The sequence below is a fragment of the Odontomachus brunneus genome, unplaced genomic scaffold (assembly GCF_010583005.1).
Source record: "Odontomachus brunneus isolate Ranch 3 - 2012 unplaced genomic scaffold, Obru_v1 Obru_scaffold_066, whole genome shotgun sequence".
Taxonomy (NCBI): domain Eukaryota; kingdom Metazoa; phylum Arthropoda; class Insecta; order Hymenoptera; family Formicidae; genus Odontomachus; species Odontomachus brunneus.
The window spans coordinates 962,319-982,734 of record NW_022639516.1 but is presented as its reverse complement, the minus strand read 5'-3'; the positions used below and the strand labels follow the sequence as shown (position 1 = coordinate 982,734).

Here is a 20,416-nt window from a genome sequence, read left to right as displayed (position 1 = left end):
TGCTATAAGTTTATAATTAATTGTAAATCAAATCGTTTGATTTATATTATATTGTATAGGAAAAGTTACAATTTTTCCGCTATATAATCATATATATTTTTATAAATGTCTAAACAAAATTACATATATATCATTCTAATCATGTCTATGAGTTTGATAACAAAGTCTTAGATTATTATTAGTAGTTTTCACAAAGATGAAACTTACTTATATGTTTGAAAATAAAAAAGGTATATTTTCATTTATATATGGCATTATTTAATGATATTGTTATTATGATATTATTAAAAGCATTACGTAAGATATAACTTACATCGCGCGATTTGATGTAAAACATATATTTTCTTTGTAATAACATTATATCTTATTGTATCAAAAGCAATGACACCGTTTTATTGGCGCACTGATGATGCAATTCTTTGTTGCGTATACATTTGATCTGGTCAAATGATAAGAAACGTGTATAAAACTGAAAGATATTTTTTATCGCGTAACTACTTAAAAAGCGCCAATGCGCTTATAACGCGCTTTTAATGCGCATAAAACTGCATTAATTGTGTATTTATAATGCATTCAAATTAAAGAGATATTTACGCATTTCGTAATAATAAGTTTCATAAAATGAATGAATAATTTTTTACGTGATACATCGTCAAACCACAAATTATTGCTTGCTTACAAAAGATCTGTCCTTTTTCGTAAAACTACTTAAACTGATGTATACTGGTACAAAAAGTTAAAATTTTTTTTCTTTTTAGTGAAGTGATCGTACTAGTTTAAAAAATTTATGCACACTAAAGCAACAGCACTTAAGAACAGGTGCTCCTTATAAAAAAATCCTAGTTGAAAACCCAATTGGAATTCCTACTGGGTGTTTCGCCTAGATATTCTAAGTGGATTTTCTAAGTGGGATTCCCAGATGAGTTTTCTAAATGAGATTTCTCGAGTCAATGAAATGTCGATGTCACAGAATGCCATATCTGTAGTTGATTTAACAATACTTGTCATTGATTTAATAAAAAATAACGTTGGAAGACAAACCCATACAGCATAGACGCTTGTAGCAACACTGCAACTGCGACATTTCAATATTGTGTATTGCAATGCAATATTACAGAAACATTGTAGACACATGAATTCGTAAGATATCAGCAAACGAGATACGCGAAAAATAATTTTTTGAATGCGCTACCATAATGTGCATTAAATGCGAATTTAATACCCTGCCATAATGCATTAAACGCAAATTTAATGCGGGCTAAATATGCGCTGTAAATGTGCATTTACAACGTGCTTTTAATGTTAATTAAAATGCACATTTAAAACGCATTGTACGCGCATTGTAGGCGCTGCTTGAGTACACAAAATGGAATATTGTGCAATTAAAAAAAGATATTATAACCTTCATATTTTTTCGAATATATTTATATACAAGCGAAAATTATTGGAAAAATATAAAATCTGTAATGTAAAAGAATAAAAGTATAAAAAAGTATAAAAGTAATTCAGCGAACCACAGATTATCGTAACATTTTAAAGAGCTTATCAAAGTTAAAAGAAGTAGATGATATTGAAAAAAAATGTAATACAGTAAATAATATGTAAGATGTATTGAAAGATCTCATTATAGGCAAGAAATATTTTCGATGGTAAAAAATAAGGTTGCTTCAAAACTACAGGAGATTAAAAATACGTGCAATTAAATCGGTCGGATGAAAGCCCAAGCACCACCTTTTGCCGAGTTCATGAAACTTATTGCTTCCAACTTCAAGGGCAACTGCGTTTTCGGAGAAAGTTCCAAGCTGTACTTTTTCAAGAACATAGCGAGACATGCCTTCATCTGCAGTATAGCCATCCTCATTTCCACGCACATTCGTGGGCCCTCACCGAAGGGAAGAAAGGTGAATTTCTCGATGTTGTGTTTCTTGTCCGGACTGAATCTTTCAGGATCAAACAAATCCGGGTTCTCCCAATAACTAGAATCTTTTTGTAGACCATGGAGGGGTATCACAATGTTTGTTCCAGGCTCCACAGAGCAAACCAAACCGTCGGATCCTTTCAAATCAATCGCGTCTGTGCACGATCTATTCATAAATCCTAATGTCGGTATGGCTCTCTGTGACTCGCTTATTACTTGATCCATGTAGGTCATTTCCTTCAAGGCGTCATATGTGAGAGTGCCATTATGTTTGGATAGTACGGTTATTATCTCCTCGCGTAATTTCTTCTGCACTTCTGGGTAAGCAGCTAAGTGAAATCCAACGAAACATAAAGTTGTGCTGGAAGTCTCGTAGCCGTCGAGGAAGAATGACACCGCATGGGACGTCACGACCTCTACGTCGAATTTATCATTTTCCATATGCTCCAATTCGACCATCAATTGGAGGAAGTCGTTTCTCCGCGTTTCGCTCGTTCTTCTCTGCTCGATGATATCCTTGACCAATGTTCTGAAGAAATGGTCGACTTTTTTTGGCAAGAATCTGAGCTTGAGAACTTTGCCCAACCAAGGTATTAGAAACACAATGATAAAGATAACGTTTTTCATAAAAGACGGCTCGCGGAAAGATTTGCCTAATGCGTAGAAGGACTCCTTCTGTTTCTCATCGTCAAAACATAGTCCGTTCACTCCAAAACCAGCGTTCGCTACCACCTGCGCGGTGTACTTGGCGAACAGATCCTTCAGTTCTATTTCCACCTTTTCCACCTTGCTTAGCTTTTTATCCACGAAATTCTCTAATTCTTCACATACTTGCTTAACGCTCTCGAGTAGAATTTTTAGTCGCATGCTGGAGAATGCGTATGTCAGTCGCTTTCGTCCTGTCACCCACTTATCTCCGTACACGAAGAAAGGATTGTTCGCCAAAAGAGGATCCAACTCAGGGTCGACTTTGAGTCCAGTGTCGTGAAAATTTGTGAAGTTTGTTTGTAGCACTGTTTTTATCAGCTCCGGTTCGCGAATCAGCAATGTCGGCTTCATGAAATTATAGAAACCGACCATACTGTAATCCTTGTTATTATCGTAAGTTTTATGACACCATTCGGCGAAGGTTTCCCGCATGGAGATAAAATGCCACATGTGGCCAATTCCCGGTAGAGCGCCATTCGCGCAAGGAACTCCTCGTTTTTGCCAGTATTTTAAGTTTCTCGTTAGGTACAGGTAGAGAATTATTATTGCTCCAAGAATTAAAGATACGAGCGCAGTAGCCATCTCTTTTTTCTTGTAATAGTCACTTGGTACTGAATGATCCGGTGTCGAGCAGTTTCAATCGTGATAACTCTATCTAGCACAAATAGCAGCAATATGCAAGTATAGTAGTGTTAGTTGATTGCCACAAAATAGCTTGCAGAAGGTTACATCACAAATGATGTTGCTATGGAACTTTTTTCAGTTATATAATACAATTTTTATTTTAATTAGAAATCTAATAAATATTAAATACTAAATTTGGAGTATTCGTTATTATTCTAATAAACCATTGTAGCATCTTTTTAAAGAAATTAATTTATCATATATCTTTTTTCATAAATTAATAAATGGTATTTTTTGACACTTTTTCTATTAACAGCTCTTAGTGATATTGACATTGAGAGGAGACTGCTGATATGCGTCATCTCACCACATAGAGCCAGATTATGTAATCGCATAATAGTTCCACTGATTATTATTCAACGAGCCATGTGTCCTATATCGTATTACGACATGTGTCGTATTATACTAAATTGTATACGTCTGTTTATATTGAATATTCAAATTTACATAACGTAATGCAAATTGTATTTTACAATTTTATTTATTGTCAACTTTTTTTTTAATAAATTAAAATACCTATGTTATGTATCAGTAATATATGTATTTGATATTTGTATATAAAAATGATTAATATCTACATTTTTTCTCTCTATCTTTCTTTTTATCACATAATTCATACGTTTATTTCCTACTCGATGTTATTATGCGCGTACTCTGCGATTTTATCAATTGTAAATGATGCTTACCTGCTCGAAATGTTTTTGTTTCTATTATTGATGTTTGTGCCGAATTTTAAGCCTCTAATGATTTACTTGGATGAATACGTCGTTAGATTATTCAGTTATTCCGTTAAATTTCTGTTTGGCTTATTACTGATTTGGATTTCTGTTACGTTATAGAACATTACGTAGAGGTGATTGTTACATTTCGTTTTCTTTAGCACCTGTTTGAATCTGTTACGTAATGTCAAACATTCTGAAAGTCCGTATGGAAAAGTTGCATGTTACTAATGTTCGTGTTTTTGGTTTTTCAAGAAACTTTGTCGAAATTGTTTTTTGTTATTATTTAATTAGTACCAAAAGCGAGCATATACATTCGCACTTTGTCACAGAATTAAAGATTTGACTGACGAAATACAAATCGATGGATAGTCTGTTGAAAACGGTAAAGACCTAACATGATTTACGCTAGACAAATATATAATGCATTTATTAAAACTTTGTTTTTATTTCGGCAGATTATTTTATACAGAATAATTATTCCATTTTAATTAACAAACGCTTAAGTATTATTAGTTAATTCGCAAAATTTATCACATTTTAATTTCACCGCATTCTGCTAGAATTTAACATACATGTACGTTATTATACTTTAGAATATTGCTACTGCTATAAAGGAATATGTCAAGAATAATTTAGCAGTTAAAAATATGTATTTTTTCGTATGTGGAAAGTATACTAACAAGTGTGTTCATAAAAATGTATGCTATCATAAAAATGTGTAAAAGAGCACATGGAAATATGTATAAGAATTTTTAATGAATAAACTCTCTATAATATATAAAATATGTATACGTGATTGTCTATATTATTATTACATACTTGTTCTTTCTACCGTATATATTTGTAAATAAAATGTATAAACTTATATTACTTATCATGTGATTCATGCTATAAGTTTATAATTAATTGTAAATTAAATCGTTTGATTTATATTATATTGTATAGGAAAATGTTACAATTTTTGCGCTACATAATCTTATATATTTTTATAAATGTCTAAGCAAAATTACATACATATCATTCTAATCATGTCTTTGATAACGAAAAGTCTCAGATTATTATTTGTAGTTTTCACAAAGATGAAACTTACTTATTTGTTTGAAAATGGAAAAGGTATATTTTTATTTATATATGGAATTGTTTAATGATATTGTTATTATGATATTATTAAAAGCATTACGTAAGATATAACTTACATCGCGCGATTTGATGTAAAACATATATTTTCTTTGTAGTAACATTATATCTTATTCTATCAAAAGCAATGACGCCGTTCTACTGGTATTGACGATGTAATTTTTTGCTGGGTATACATTTGACCTGGTCAAATGATAAGAAACGTGTATAAAACTGAAAGATATTTTTTATCGCGTAACCAAAGAGCGCCAATGCGTTTATAATGCGCTTTTAATGCGCATTCAACTGCATTGGCTTCGAAACTGCATTAATTGTGTATTTATAATAAATTCAAATTAATGAGATATTTACGCATTTCGTAATAACAAGTTTTATAAAATAAATGAATAATTTTTTACGTGATACATCGTTAAACCACAAATTATTGCTTGTTTACAAAAGATCTGTTCTTTTTCGTAAAACTGTCTAAACTGATGTATACTGGTACAAAACTTTTTTTTTTTATGTGTAGTGATCGTACTAGTTTAAGAAATTTATGCACACTAAAGCATATGAACAAGTGCTCCTTATTGAAAAATCCTGTTGAAAACCCAATTGGAATTTCTAATGGGTGTTTCGCCTAGATATCCTAAGTGGATTTCCTAAGTGGGATTCCCAGATGAGTTTTTCAAGTGAGATTCCTCGCGTCAATGAAATGTTGATGTCGCAGAATGCCATATCTGTAGTTGATTTAACAATATTAGTTTAACTGATTTAATAAAAAATAACGTTGGAAGACAAACCCATACAGCAAAGACGGTTGTAGCAACATTATTGCAACGTTTCAATATTGTGTATAGCAATGCAATATTGCAGAAACATTGTAGACACATAAATTCGTAAGATACCAGCAAACGAGATACGCGAAAAATAATTTTTTGAATGCGCTACCATAATGTGTATTAAATGCAGATTTAATCCGCTGCCATAATGTGCATTAAACGCAAATTTAATGCGGGCTAAATATGCGCCATAAATGTACATTTACAACGCGCTTTCAATGATAATTAAAATGCACATTTAAAACGCAATGTACGCGTATTGGCTGCTTGACTACACAAAATGGAATATTGTGCAATTAAAAGAAGATATTATAATCTTCATATTTCTTCGAATGTATTTATATACAAGCGAAAATTATCCAAAAAATATAAAATCTGTAATATAAAAGAATAAAAGTATAAAAAGTATGAAAGTAATTCAGCGAACAACAGATTATCGTAACATTTTAAAGAGCTTATCACCAAATGTATAAGAAGTAGATGATATTGAAAAAAAAAATTTAATACAGTAAATAATATGTAATATGTATTGAAAGATCTCATTATAGGCAAAAAATATTTTCGATGATAAAGAATAAAGTCGCTACAACAAATTACAGGAGATTAAAAATACGTGCAATTAAATCGGTCGGATGAAAGCCCAAGCACCACCTTCAGCCGCATTTAAGAAACTTGCTGCTTTCAACTTCAAGGGCAACTGCGTCTTCGGAGAAAGTTCCAAGCTGTATTTTTTCAAAAACATAGCGAGACATGCCTTCATCTGCAGTATAGCCATCCTCATTCCTACGCACATTCGTGGGCCCTCACCGAAGGGAAGAAAGGCGAATTTCTCGATGTTGTGTTTCTTGTCTGGACTGAATCTTTCAGGATCAAACAAGTCCGGGTTCTCCCAATAACTAGAATCTTTTTGTAGACCATGGACGGATATCACAATATTTGTTCCAGGCTCCACAGAGCAAACCAAACCGTCGGATCCTTTCAAATCAATCGTATCTGTGCATAATCTAGTCATAAATCCTAATGTCGGTATGGCTCTCTGTGACTCGCTTATTACTTGATCCATGTAGGTCATTTCCTTCAAGGCGTCATATGTGAGAGTGCCATTATGTTTGGATAGCACGGTTATTATCTCCTCGCGTAATTTCTTCTGCACTTCTGGGTAAGCGGCTAAGTGAAATCCAACGAAACATAAAGTTGTGCTGGAAGTCTCGTAGCCGTCGAGGAAGAATGACACCGCATGGGACGCCAGGACTTCTACGTCGAATTTATCATTTTCCATACGCTCCAATTCGACCATCAATTGGAGGAAGTCATTTCTCCGCGTTTCGCTTGTTCTTCTTTGCTCGATGATATCTTTGACTAATGTTCTGAAGAAATGGTCGACATTTTTTGGCAAGAATCTTATCTTTAGAACATTGGCCAACCGAGGCATTAGAAACACAATGTTAAAGATAAGGTTGTTTATAAAAGACGGCTCGAGGAAAGATTTGCCTAATGCGTAGAAGGACTCCTTCTGTTTCTCATCGTCGAAACATAATCCGTTCACACCAAAACCAGCGTTCGCTACCACCTGCGAGGTGTACTTGGCGAACAGATCCTTCAGTTCTATTTCCACTTTTTCCACCTTGCTTAGCTTTTTATCCACAAAATTCTCTAATTCTTCACATACTTGCTTAACGCTCTCAAGTAGAATTTTTAGTCTCATGCCGGAGAATGCATGGGTCAACCGCTTTCGTCCGATCACCCACTTATCTCCGTACACGAAGAAAGGATTGTTCGCCAAAAGAGGATCCAACTCAGGGTCGACTTTGAGTCCATTGTCGTGAAAATTTGTGAAGTTTGTTTGTAGCACTGTTTTTACCAGCTCCGGTTCGCGAATCAGCAATGTAGGCTTCATGAAATTATAGAAACCGACCATACTGTGACCTTTGTTATCACAATAGATTTTGCGACACCATTCGGAGAAGGTTTCCTTCATAGAGACAAAATCCCACATATGACCAATTCCCGGTAGAGCGCCATTTGCGCAAGGAACTCCTCGTTTTTGCCAATATTTTAAATTTCTCGTTAGATACAGATAAAGAATTATTATTGCTCCGAGAATTAAAGATACGAGCGCGGTAGCCATCTCTTTACTCTTTCAATACACACTTGGTACTGAATGATCCGATGTCGAGCGGCTGTTTCAATCGTGATAACTCTATCTAGCACAAATAGCAGTAATATGCAAGTATAGTAGTGTTAGTTGATTGACACAAAGTAGCCTGCATGAAGGTTACGTCACAAATGATGTTGCTATGAAAATGTTTTCAGTTATATAATACAATTTTTATTTTAATTAAAAATTTAACAAATATTAAATGCTAAATTTGGAGTATTCGTTATCATCCTAATAAACCATTGTAGCATCTTTTTAAAGAAATTAATTTATCATATATCTTTTTTAATAAATTAATTTGATATTTTTTATGACATTTGTTCTATTAACAACTCTTAGTGATATTGACATTGACAGGAGACTACTGATATGCGTCATTTCACTACGTAAAGTCAGATTATGTAATCGCATAATAGTTCCACTGATTATTTTTCAACAATGTGTCCTACATCGTAATTATATTGAATATTCAAATTTACATAAGGTGATGTAAATTGTGTTTTACAATTTTATTTATTGTCAACTTCTTTTTAATAAATTAAATTACCAACGTTATGTTGTATGAGTAATGTATGTATTTGGTACTCGTACATAAAAATGATTAATATCTATTCATTCTTTCTCTCTATCACATAAATCGTGCGTTTATTTCCTGCTCGATGTTACTATGCGTGTACTCTATCAATAGTAAATGCGACTATCAATAGTAAATGTTGCTTATCTGCTCGAAATGTTTTCGTTTCTCTTATTCATATTTGTGCCGAATTTTAAGCCTCTAATGATTTACTTGGATGTATACGTCGTTACATTATTCAGTTATTCCGTTAAATTTCTGTTTGGCTTATTACTGATTTAGATTTCTGTTACGCTATAAAACGTTCCGTAGAGGTGATTGTTACATTTCGTTTTCTTTAGCACCTGTTTGAATCTGTTACGTAATGTCAAACATCCAGAAAGTCCGTATGGAAAAGTTGCCTGTTACTAATGTTCGTGTTTTTAGTTTTTCAAGAAACTTTGTTGAAACTGTTTTTTGTTATTATTTAATTGATACCAAAAGCAAGCATATACATTCGCACTTTATCACAGAGTTATAGATTTTGACTGACGAAATACAAATCGATGGATAGTCTGTTGAAAACGGTAAAGACCTAACATGATTTACGCTAGACAAATATATAATGCATTTATTAAACTTTATTTTTATTTCGGCAGATTATTTTAATAGTTTAATTATTTCATTTTAATTAACAAACCGCTTAAATATTATTAGTTAATTCGCAAAATGTATCGCATTTTTATTTTACCGCATTGTGATATCTGATAGAATTTAACATACGTGTACGTTATTATACTTTTGAATATTATTGTTACTGCTATAAAGGAATATGTTAAGAATAATTTAGCAGTTAAAAATATGTATTTTTTTGTATGTGGAAAGTACACTAACGAGTGTGTTATGCTATCATAAAAATGTGTAAAAGAACACACGGAAATATATAGAAGCATTTTTAATGAATAAACTCTTTTTATAATATATGTATACGTGATTGTCTACATATATTATACATACCTCTTCCTTCTACCGTATATATTTGTAAATAAAACTTATAGTATTAATTATCATATGACTTATGCTGTAAGTTTAGAATTAATTGTAAATCAAATCGTTTGATTTAATCGTATAGGGAAAAGTTATAATTTTTCCGCTCTATAATTATATATATTTTTGTATATGACTAAGTGATATACATATATATCATATCATAATGTATGTATTATATATATATATATATCATGATATATGTATATATCATTTTAATCATATCTGAGTTTGATCACGAAAAGTCTCAGATTATTATTAGTAGTTTTTACAAAGATGAAACCTACTTGTTTGAAAATAAAAAATATGTATTTTTATTTATGTATGACATCGTTTAATGAAATTGTTATTACGATACTATTAAAAGCATCACGTAAAGTATAACTTACATCACGCGATTGAATATGAGACATATATTGTCTTCGTAAATGACATGAGATGTCATTACTTTAAAACAATGACGCTATTTTAATGTGATACGTCTTTTTGTTGCGTATACAGGCTGTCTGGTAATTTACAGAGGAGCTGCGTTATACAGGTAGATAAGTTAAGTCAAACTAAATAAAAAATTCCTCTATTTTGCGAACAACCACGTAAAAAACTTATTAATTCAAGAATTAATAACTAAACATCTATGTGGTCATTTGGAAAATGGTAGAGAATTTTTTTGTTCAGTTTGACCTAACATACAAGAATACGGCGGTAAACATCGCCATCACAACTCATTTACCGTATGGCGCGTGATAATTCACGAATCTTCTGGGATTAATTTTAAAATTCTTGGAAAAATTTTAAAATTAATTAATCAAAATTTTATGTAATTGTACGCTAAATGGTAGAGGAATATTTTGTTCAGAGCAATGTTATGTTTTGACCTAATCTTGTATATCTCTAATCCTTTGTAAGTTACCGGATATCCTACATATTTGACCTGATCAAATAATAAGAAATACAGATAAAAAATGAAAAATATTCTTTGTAACTATACAAAACAGAACATTGTGCAATTAAAAGAAGGGATTATAATTTTCACATTTTTTCGAATATATTTATATACAAGCGGAATAATTATCCGAAAAATATTAAATCGATAATATAAAACGATAAAAGTATAAAAAGGAATAAAAGTAACTCAGCGAACACAACAAATTATCATAACATCTTAAAGGGATTATAACCAAAGATAAAAGAAGTAAATGATATTATAAAAAGATATTTGATACAATATAAATAATATGCAAGATATATTAAAAGATCTCATTATAGGTAAGAAATATTTTCGCTGATAACAAATAAAGTCGCTACAACAAATTACAGGAGATTAAAAACACATGCAATTAAATCGGTTGGATAAAGGCCCAAACACCACCTTCTGCCGCGTTCAGGAAACTTGCTGCCCTCAACTTCAAGGGCAACTGCATCTTCGGAGAAAGTTCCAAGCTGTATTTTCTCAAGATTACAGCGAGACATGCCTTCATTTGCAGCAGAGCCATCCTCATTCCCACGCACATTCGTGGTCCCTCGCCGAAGGGAAGAAAGGCGAATTTTTCGATATTGTGTTTTTTGTCCGGACTGAATCTTTCAGGATCAAACACATCCGGGTTTTCCCAATATCTAGAATCATTTTGCAAACCATGAACGGATATCACAATGTCTGTCCCAGGCTCCACAGAACAAACCACACCGTCAGATCCTTTCAAATCAATCGCGTTCGTACAGATTCTGGTAAAATATGTTAACGTAGGTACGACTCTCTGTGACTCGCTTATTACTTGATCCATGTAGGTCATTTCTTTCAAGGCTTCAAATGTGAGGATGCCTTTGTGCTTGGACAGCACAGTTCTTATCTCCTCGCGTAATTTTTTCTGCACTTCTGGGTAAGCAGCTAAGTGAAATCCAATAAAGCTTAAATTCGTGCTGGAAGTCTCGTAACCGTCGACGAAGAATGACACCGCGTGGGACGCCAGGATTTCTAATTTCTTCTCGTCGACCTTATCATTTTCCATATGCTCCAATTCGACCATTAATTGGAGGAAGTCATTTCTCCGCGTTTCGCTCGTTCTTCTTTGCTCCATGATATCCTTGATCAACGTTCTGAAGAAACGGTCCACTTTTTTTGGCAAGGTTCTCATCCTGAGAACTTTGCCTAACCAAGGTATTAGAAACACAAGGTTAAAGATAACGTTGTTTAAAAGAGACGGGTCGAGGAAAGATTTGCCTATTGCGTCGAAGGACTCCTCGTGTTCCTCATCTTCGAAACACAATCCGTTCACACCAAAGCCAGCGTTCGCTACCACCTGCGCGGTGTATTTGGCGAACAGATCCTTCAATTCTATTTCCATCTTTTCCACCTTGTTCAGTTTTTTATCTAAGTAATTCTCGAATTCTTCACATACTTGCTTAACACTTTCGAGTATAATCTTCAATCGCATGCCGGAGAATGCGTAGGTCAGCCGCTTTCGTGTAGTCATCCACTTATCTCCGTATGAAAAAAAAGGATTGTTCGACAGAAGGGGGTCCAACTCAGGGTAGACCGTGAGTCCATTGATGTGGAAATTTGTGAAGTTTGTTTGTAGTATTGTTTTTACCAGCTCCGCCTCGCGGATCATCAATGTGGGCTTCGTAAGCTTGTAGAAACCGACCATACTATGACTTTTGTTATCACAGTAAATTTTGCGACACCATTCGGGGTAGGTTTCCTTCATAGAGAGAAAATCCCACATATTGCCAATTCCCGGTAGAGCACCATTCAGGCAAGGAACTCCTCGTTTTTGCCAGTATTTTAAGTTTTTTGTTAGGTAGAGATAGAGAACTATTATTGCTCCAAGAATTAAAGATATGAGCGCGGTAGCCATCTCTTTCCTCTTTCAATAGACACTTGAAACTGAATGATCCAGCGTCGAGCGGCTGTTTCATCTGTGATCTATCTTTCACGAATAGCGGTAATATGCAATTACGGTAAACTCGGGTATTATGTCCATACCGGAAAGATGGCCGTAGGCTGTAATTTTCTAATAATTGCATGATATTGCGTTTGCGTAACCGGTTACAAAATTAATCGATACTTATCGTAATATATGTGCGTACATTTTTTGAAATAGCAAGATTATGAATATTATATTATATTATATGTTATATGTTATATTATATGTTTATTTTCGACTACCTGTCAAATTTTTCATGTATCCACTAAAACTTGCTGTAACGTTGAATAAATTGCAGATAAACTATCGCAATCAAATATACGTTAGATATATAAAGAAGTTATGTAAATTGTAATATGTATTTTTTATTTTCATTTTCACTACTTGTTTATAAATATTATAGTCGTCTCTCATTCAATATTTTGAGTAAGATGGCCTACTATCATTCTATGAACACTTATAAAACGAAAGTCGTTATGTTTAAAAAATTACTTTCAATATTAATTAAATCTTATGTGCAATATATTTTGATCAAAAGATTGCACGAGCTTTACTTTTTGGCAAGGTTCTTATCCTGAGAACTTTGCCCAGGCAAGATATTAGAAACACAAGGTTGAAGATAACGTTGTTTAGAAGAGACGAGTCGAGGAAAGATTTGCTTATTGCGTCGAAGGATTCCTCGTGTTCCTCATCGTCGAAACACAATCCGTTCACATCAAAACCAGCGTTCGCTACCATCTGTACCGTGTACTTGGCGAACAGAACTTTCAGTTCTATTTCCATCTTTTCCACCTTGCTGAAAAGCAAAAATTTAGAATTTAAGTTTTGTAATAGAAGTTTCTACTTTATGTGTGTATTATATTTTTCACAAATAATATGTATTAAATATCTTATACTAAGATAAATATGTCAAATTATGTTTTTTTCAATTATTTTATAAAATAATAGGTACATCTTGAATATAAAATATGTATGGGCCATCTATTCCTTAATGTTAGGGCTATTTTATTTGAAAAATTCAGGTAAGATGGCCAATGCTTATGTTTTGATATTTTTGTAATAAATAATTTCGATTAAGTATTTTCCCTTTAACTCTGATAGTATTATGTACTGTAGGCTTCAGTGAAGTAATGTGCCAAAAGCTATTAAAAAATAACAATAAAAATGCATATTTCCGTATTCTAAAAAAGTATGGCCATCTAATACGAGTTTACCTTATAGTAGTGTTAAATGATTGCCACAAAATAGCCTGCCCGAAGATGACGTCACAAATGATGTTGTTATGAGAATTTTTAGTTAAATTTTTTTTAGTTAAATAATACAATTTTTATTTTAATTAGAAATCTAAAAATTAAATGTTAAATGCTAAATTTTATTGAGAGTACATTGGAGTAAATTCGGTATAAATTTGGAGTATTCGTTATTATTTGAATAAACCAATCTATGTTTTAAAGAAATTAATTTATTATGTATCATTTTTAATAAATTAGTTTGGTATTTTTTTATAACGTTTTTCTTATTGGCAAATTTGGTAATAGTATTGACATTGACAGGAGTCTGCTGATATGCGTCATCTCACCATATAGAGCCAGATTATGTAATCGCATAATAGTGTAACTAATTATTATTCAACGAGACATGTGTCCTATATCATATTACGATATGTATCGTATTATACTAAATTGTATACGCCTGCTTATTGAATATTTAAGTTTATATAACATGATGTAAATTGTGATTTAAAACTTTATTTATTTATTGTTAACTATTTTTTTAATAAATTATATTACGTTATGTTGAATCAATAAGGTATGTTTATGAAAATATTTAATTAATTATATTAATTTTGTATATGAAAATGTTTAATATCTACATTCTCTCTCTTTTTATTATATAGTCAATACGTTCATTCTCTGATCGATATTATTACGTGCGTACTCTGCAGCGACCTTATCGACAGTAAATGTCGTTTATCTGCTCTAAATGTTACTGTTTCTATTAGTCATGTTTGTGCCTAATTTTAAGCCTTTGACTTAAAATTCGATGGTTCACTTGGATGGACCTGTCGCTACATTATTCCGTTATTCTGTTAAATTTCCGTTTGGCCTGTTACCAATCTGGATTTCTGTTGCTGTTACGCTATAGAACATTACGTAAAGGTGATTGTTATATTTAGTTTTCTTTAGCACTTGTTTGTTTTAGAATCTGTTACGTGATGTCAAACATCCAGAAAGTCCGTATAGAAAAGTTACTTGTTACTAATGCCCGTGTTTTTGGTTCTTCAAGAAACTATATCAAAACTGTTTTTTGTTATTATTTAATTGGTATCAAAAACAGGTATATATATTCGCCTTTTATTAACGAGTTGAGAATTTTGACTGACGAAATATAAATTGATCGATAGTCTGTTGAGAACGGTAAAGACTTTACATGACAACATGACAACATGATTTACGCTAGACAAATATATAATGTATTTGTTGAATCTTGTTTTTATTTTGGCAGATTATTTCATACAGATTAATTATTTCAATTTAATTAATGAACCACTTAATTATTATTGGTTAATTTGCAAAATTTATCGCATTTTGATGTCGCCCTTTATCTAATAAATTTAATCTAATATAATAATGGGGCTTTATCTAATAAATTTTAATGTACATGCACGTTAATACACTTTAGGATATTATTACTATTGCCATAAAGTAATGTGTTCAAAATAATCTAACAGTTAAGAATATATATTCTTTTATGTACGAAAAGTATTAACATGTCGTGATATCTTAACGTATGTGTAAAAGAACAGACACAAATATATATAAACACTTTTAATGAATAAATTTTGTTTATAGTACACAATATGTGTATACATGATTATCTACGTTTTATTATTATTATACCTCTTCCTTCCACCGTATATATTTGAAAATAAAATTTTTAATATTAATTATCATATGGCTTATGCTATAACAGTTTACAATTAATTGTAGATCAAAGTGTTTGATTTAATTATTTAAGAAAAAGTTACAATTCTTCCGCTGCACAATTATATATATTTTTGTAAATGTTTAAGCAATATTACATATATATCATTCCAATCATATTTATGAGTTTGATAACGAAAAGTTTTAGATTATTATTAGTAGTTATTACAAAGATGAAACCTATTTATTAATATATGTTTGAAAATAAAAAATGTATATTTTCATTTATATATAGCGATTTAATGATATTATGATATTGTGATGTTATTAAATGCATTGCATAACTTACACCACGCAATTTAATGTGAAATATATATTTTCTTAGTAGTAACATGATATCTTGTTGAATTAAATGCAACGATACTATTTTAGTAGCGTATTAATGATGCAACTTTTTATTGCGCACACATTTGACCTGGTCAAATGATAAGAAATGCGGATAAAAAATGAAAGATATGTTTTAACGCGTAAATAGAATATTGTGCAATTAAAAGAAAGATTTATAATCTTCATATTTTTTCGAAAATATTTATATATGAGACAATAATTATCCGAAAAAACATTAAATAAACCTGTAATATAAAAGGAATACAAGTATTTCAGCGAACAACAGAATATCGTAACATTAAAGGGATCATCACAAAGACAAAAGAAGTAAATGATATTATAAAAAATATGCATATAGTTGTCGCAATAAATAACAGTAAAAAATATCGAAAGATTTCAGTGTAGGCAAGAAATATTTTCACTGATAACAAATAAAGTCACTATAACAAACTACAGGAGGTTAAAGATACATACAATTAAATTGGTCGGATAAAGGCCCAAACACCCCCTTCTATCGTGTTCATGAAACTTGCTGCCCCCAACTTCAAGGGCAACTGCATCTTCGGAGAAAGTTCCAAGCTATACTTTCTCAAGAATATAGCGAGACATGCTTTTATTTGCAGTATAGCCATCCTCATTCCCACACACATTCGCGGGCCTTCGCCGAAGGGAAGAAAGGCAAATTTTTCGATGGCGTGTTTCTTTTCCGGACTAAATCTCTCAGGATCAAATACGTCCGGATTCTCCCAATATCTAGAATCACTCTGTAAACCATGAACGGATATTACAATGTTTGTTCCAGGCTCCACAGAACAAACCACACCGTCAGATCCCTTCAAATCAATCGCGTTTGTGCAGATTTTAGTAAGATATGCTAACGCAGGTAAGACTCTCTGTGACTCATTTATTACTTGATCCATATAGATCATTTCCTTCAAGGCTTCATATGTAAGAGTACCATTATGCTTGGACAGTACGGTTATTATCTCTTCGCGTAATTTCTTTTGCACTTCTGGGTAAGCAGCTAAGTGAAATCCAATAAAGCTTAAAGTTAGGCTGGAAGTCTCGTAACCGTCGAAGAAGAATGACACCGCGTGAGACGCCAGGACTTCTATGTCAAACTTATCATTTTCCATATGCTCCAATTCGACCATTAATTGAAGAAAGTCGTTTCTCCGCGTTTCACTTGTTCTTCTTTGCTCCATAATATCCTTGATCATCGTTCTGAAAAAATGGTCGACTTTTTTTGGCAAGAATCTTAGCCTGAGAACTTTGCCCAACCAAGGTATTAGAAACACAATGTTACTGATGATATTGTTCATAAGAGACGGCTCGAAGAAAGATTTGCCTATTGCGTCGAAGGAGTCCTTCTGTTTCTTATCGTCGAAACATAATCCATTTACACCAAAACCAGCGTTTGCTACAACCTGCGCGGTGTACTTGGCGAACAAGTCCTTCAGTTCTATTTCCACCTTTTCAACTTTACTTAGCTTTTTATCTAAGTAATTGTCTAATTCTTCACATACTTGCTTAACGCTTTTGAATATAATCTTTAATCTCATGCCGGAGAATGCGTAGGTCAGCCGCTTTCGTCCAAGCATCCACTTATCTCCGTATGTAAAAAAGGGATTGTTCGACAGAAGGGGGTCCAACTCAGGGTGGACTGTGAGTCCATTAATGTGGAAATTTGTAAAGTTTGTTTGCAGTATTGTTTTTACCAGCTCCGGCTCGCAGATCAGCAATGTGGGCTTCATCAAATTGTAGAAACCGACCATGCTGTAATCCTTATTATTATTGTAAGTTATGCGACACCATTCGGAGAAGGTTTCCCTCATAGAGATAAAATTCCACATATTGCCAATTCCCGGTAGAGCGCCATTCAGGCAAGGAACTCCTCGTTTTTGCCAGTATTTTAAGTTTTTTGTTAGGTAGAGATAAAGAATTATTATTGCTCCGAGAATTAAAGATACGAGCGCGATAGCCATTTCTTTCCTCTTGTAATAAACACTTGCCACTGAATGGTCCGGCGTCGAGCGACTGTTTCAACTGTGATAATTCTATCTTTCACAAATAGCTGCAATATGTAAATATAATAGTGTTAGTTGATTAGCAGAAAACAGCCTGCCAAATGAAAGATGACATCACAAATGATATTGCTATGAGAATTTTTTTAGTTATTATGATACAATTTTTATTTTATTTAGAAATCTAGTTAATGTTAAATGCTAAATTCGGAGTTCTCGTTATCCGAATAAACTAATGTAGTATTTTTAAAAATTAATTTATTATTTATTATATTTAATAAATTAACTTATTACTTTCTATAAAAGAAAACGTTTTCTATTAATAACTCTTAATAATATTGACATTGATAGAAGACTGTTGACATGCATCATCTCACCTCAGAGAGCTAGATTATATAACCGCATAATAGTTTTACTGATTATTATTCAACAAGTGATGTGTCCTATATCGTATTACGACATGTGTCGTATTATACTAAATTGTATACGCCTATTTACATTGAATATTTAAGTTTAACGTAATATAACGTGATGTAAATTGTGTTTAAAACTTTATTTATTGTTAACTATTTTTTTAATAAATTAAATTACCTACGTTATGTTGTATTAGTAACGTATGTATTTTGTATATGAAAATGTTTAATATCTACATTCTCTCTCTTTCTCTCTCTATTATATAATCCGTACGTTCATTCTCTGATCGATGTTATTACGTGCGTACTCTGCAACGACTTTATCAATAGTAAATGTCGCTTATCTGCTCAGAATGTTATTGTTTCTGTTAGTCATGTTTGTGCTGAATTTTAAATCTTTAATATGGTTCACTTAGATGGACCCGCCGCTACATTATTCCGTTAAATTTCTGGTTGGCCTGTTACACGAGTGTGACTTCATGTCCGTCAAGTAAAGTTGGTTTGGAACTGAATTTATTGACTGTTGGAGTGCAGGAGATTTCCTTATTTCATGTGCTTACGAACACTGACTACCAGGGTGGAACAGTCTGTGACAGTTTTGAAAGTATGACACCACCATCAAGGGATTTATAATGTGATATTTTATTGACCGACTTAAACTGAAGAAGACCACATCAAATGGTCGAATCGTATTTCACGAATTAAAATAAATTTTTGTATGTAGCTTTTAACATCGGCAACTTTGGCTCTTTATGTCCTTATTTTATTATTGTAATTTATTTTATTTTAATTAACAAACCGCTTAATTATTATTGGTTATTTCGCAAAATGTATCGTATTTTGATTTCACTGTTTTGCCTTATCTGATAGATCTTAACATACGTGTACGTTAATATACTTTAGAATATTATTACTTCTATAAAGCAAAAATTATCTAGCAGTTAAGAATATGCATTTTTTCGTATGTGAAAAGTACACTAACGAGTGTTAAGCTATCATAACGTATGTGTAAAAGAACAGACGGGAATATGTATAAGCACTTTTAATGAATAAACTTTGTTTATAGTATACAAAATGTGTATACCTGATTATCTACATTTTATTATTATTATACCTCTTCCTTCCACCGTATATATTTAAGAATAAAATTTGTAGTATCAATCCTCATGATACACATTATAAAAAAGTTACGGGAAGTACACACTGGGTTAGCGTAATCCGGACAACTTTGAAAACCTATAACTCGAGTTCTAATTGTTCAAATTTAATGCTTTTTTTTTAATCGATAGAAAATTATCTTAGAAGCAATATAAAAGAAGTTTCATGACGATATAGTTAACACGCTCAAAGATATTTATAAATAAGTAAAAGAAAACTTTAATATTTTTTCTTATAAATTGTTTTTTTTTTAAATGGTCATAATTTTATGAAAAATACATGTTTAGGGTTCCATGAGGAATTGTTGAAAAGCAAAAAAGTTGAACTTTAAAATGTTTTCAAGTAAATTTTTTGTTTAATCCAAGAACCATATTTTTTTTGCAAGTTGAAAATGGCAGTTTTTTTATGAGCAAAAATGAGGTAAAATTTAAGAATTATCAATTTCGCACAAAAACAAATATTTTTTATAGGCTATTTTTATACATTTTGTTAATTTATAACCTATTGAAAATAAAATAATGAAAACATGATAAATGTAAATGTTATCTATAAAAAAACATGAATTTTTATTTATTTTTATAAATCGATATTTTTGATGGATAGGAGAATAATATACTTTTAGGACGCTATATGTAAACGAAGAAACAGTTTAAAGCAATTTTATAAAATATTTGAAATTTTTACTTCGCACAATTTTGTGACGTAAAATACACACTGGGTAAAACTAACCCGAACTCCAGCTTTCGATGCTCGCCCGTCGGCTTTTGCGCGTGGAATGAACGTATCCAGCGGAGGAATGGGAGTTGGGATTACAAATTTCCCCCCCCCCCCCTCGCCC

At 32.1% G+C, this 20,416-nt stretch overlaps 3 protein-coding genes across 4 annotated transcripts; all 3 read right to left on the bottom strand.

The window, feature by feature from the left end:
- Positions 1-13: 13 nt before the first annotated feature.
- On the bottom strand, positions 14-4,300 carry LOC116846658 (cytochrome P450 9e2-like). The gene has a single exon (XM_032820786.1). It carries the CDS (start codon positions 3,206-3,208, stop codon positions 1,700-1,702), a length of 1,509 nt encoding a protein of 502 aa, XP_032676677.1. The 5' UTR covers positions 3,209-4,300; the 3' UTR covers positions 14-1,699.
- Positions 4,301-4,457: 157 nt separating this feature from the next.
- LOC116846659 (cytochrome P450 9e2-like) lies at positions 4,458-8,160 on the bottom strand. Its single transcript, XM_032820787.1, has 2 exons — positions 6,608-8,160; positions 4,458-5,888 (listed from the first exon to the last, which is right to left on the bottom strand). Exon 1 carries the CDS (start codon positions 8,116-8,118, stop codon positions 6,610-6,612), a length of 1,509 nt encoding a protein of 502 aa, XP_032676678.1. The 5' UTR covers positions 8,119-8,160; the 3' UTR covers positions 4,458-5,888; positions 6,608-6,609.
- Positions 8,161-10,035: 1,875 nt separating this feature from the next.
- On the bottom strand, positions 10,036-20,359 carry LOC116846657 (probable cytochrome P450 6a13). Of its 2 annotated transcripts, XM_032820785.1 has the most exons (3): positions 20,308-20,348; positions 16,458-18,057; positions 13,018-13,468 (listed from the first exon to the last, which is right to left on the bottom strand). In XM_032820785.1, exon 2 carries the CDS (start codon positions 17,966-17,968, stop codon positions 16,460-16,462), a length of 1,509 nt encoding a protein of 502 aa, XP_032676676.1. In that variant the 5' UTR covers positions 17,969-18,057; positions 20,308-20,348; the 3' UTR covers positions 13,018-13,468; positions 16,458-16,459. The 2 variants fall into 2 exon arrangements, with proteins under 2 accessions (XP_032676675.1, XP_032676676.1); XM_032820784.1 differs by lacking the exon at positions 16,458-18,057 and having other exon boundaries at positions 10,036-13,468; positions 20,308-20,359.
- Positions 20,360-20,416: the final 57 nt, after the last annotated feature.

What these genes read in the sequence shown, in the direction of transcription:
- LOC116846659 (XM_032820787.1), bottom strand. Translation starts at nt 8,118, where the DNA reads ATGGCTACCGCGCTCGTATCTTTAATTCTCGGAGCAATAATAATTCTT.
- LOC116846658 (XM_032820786.1), bottom strand. Translation starts at nt 3,208, where the DNA reads ATGGCTACTGCGCTCGTATCTTTAATTCTTGGAGCAATAATAATTCTC.
- LOC116846657 (XM_032820784.1), bottom strand. Translation starts at nt 12,603, where the DNA reads ATGGCTACCGCGCTCATATCTTTAATTCTTGGAGCAATAATAGTTCTC.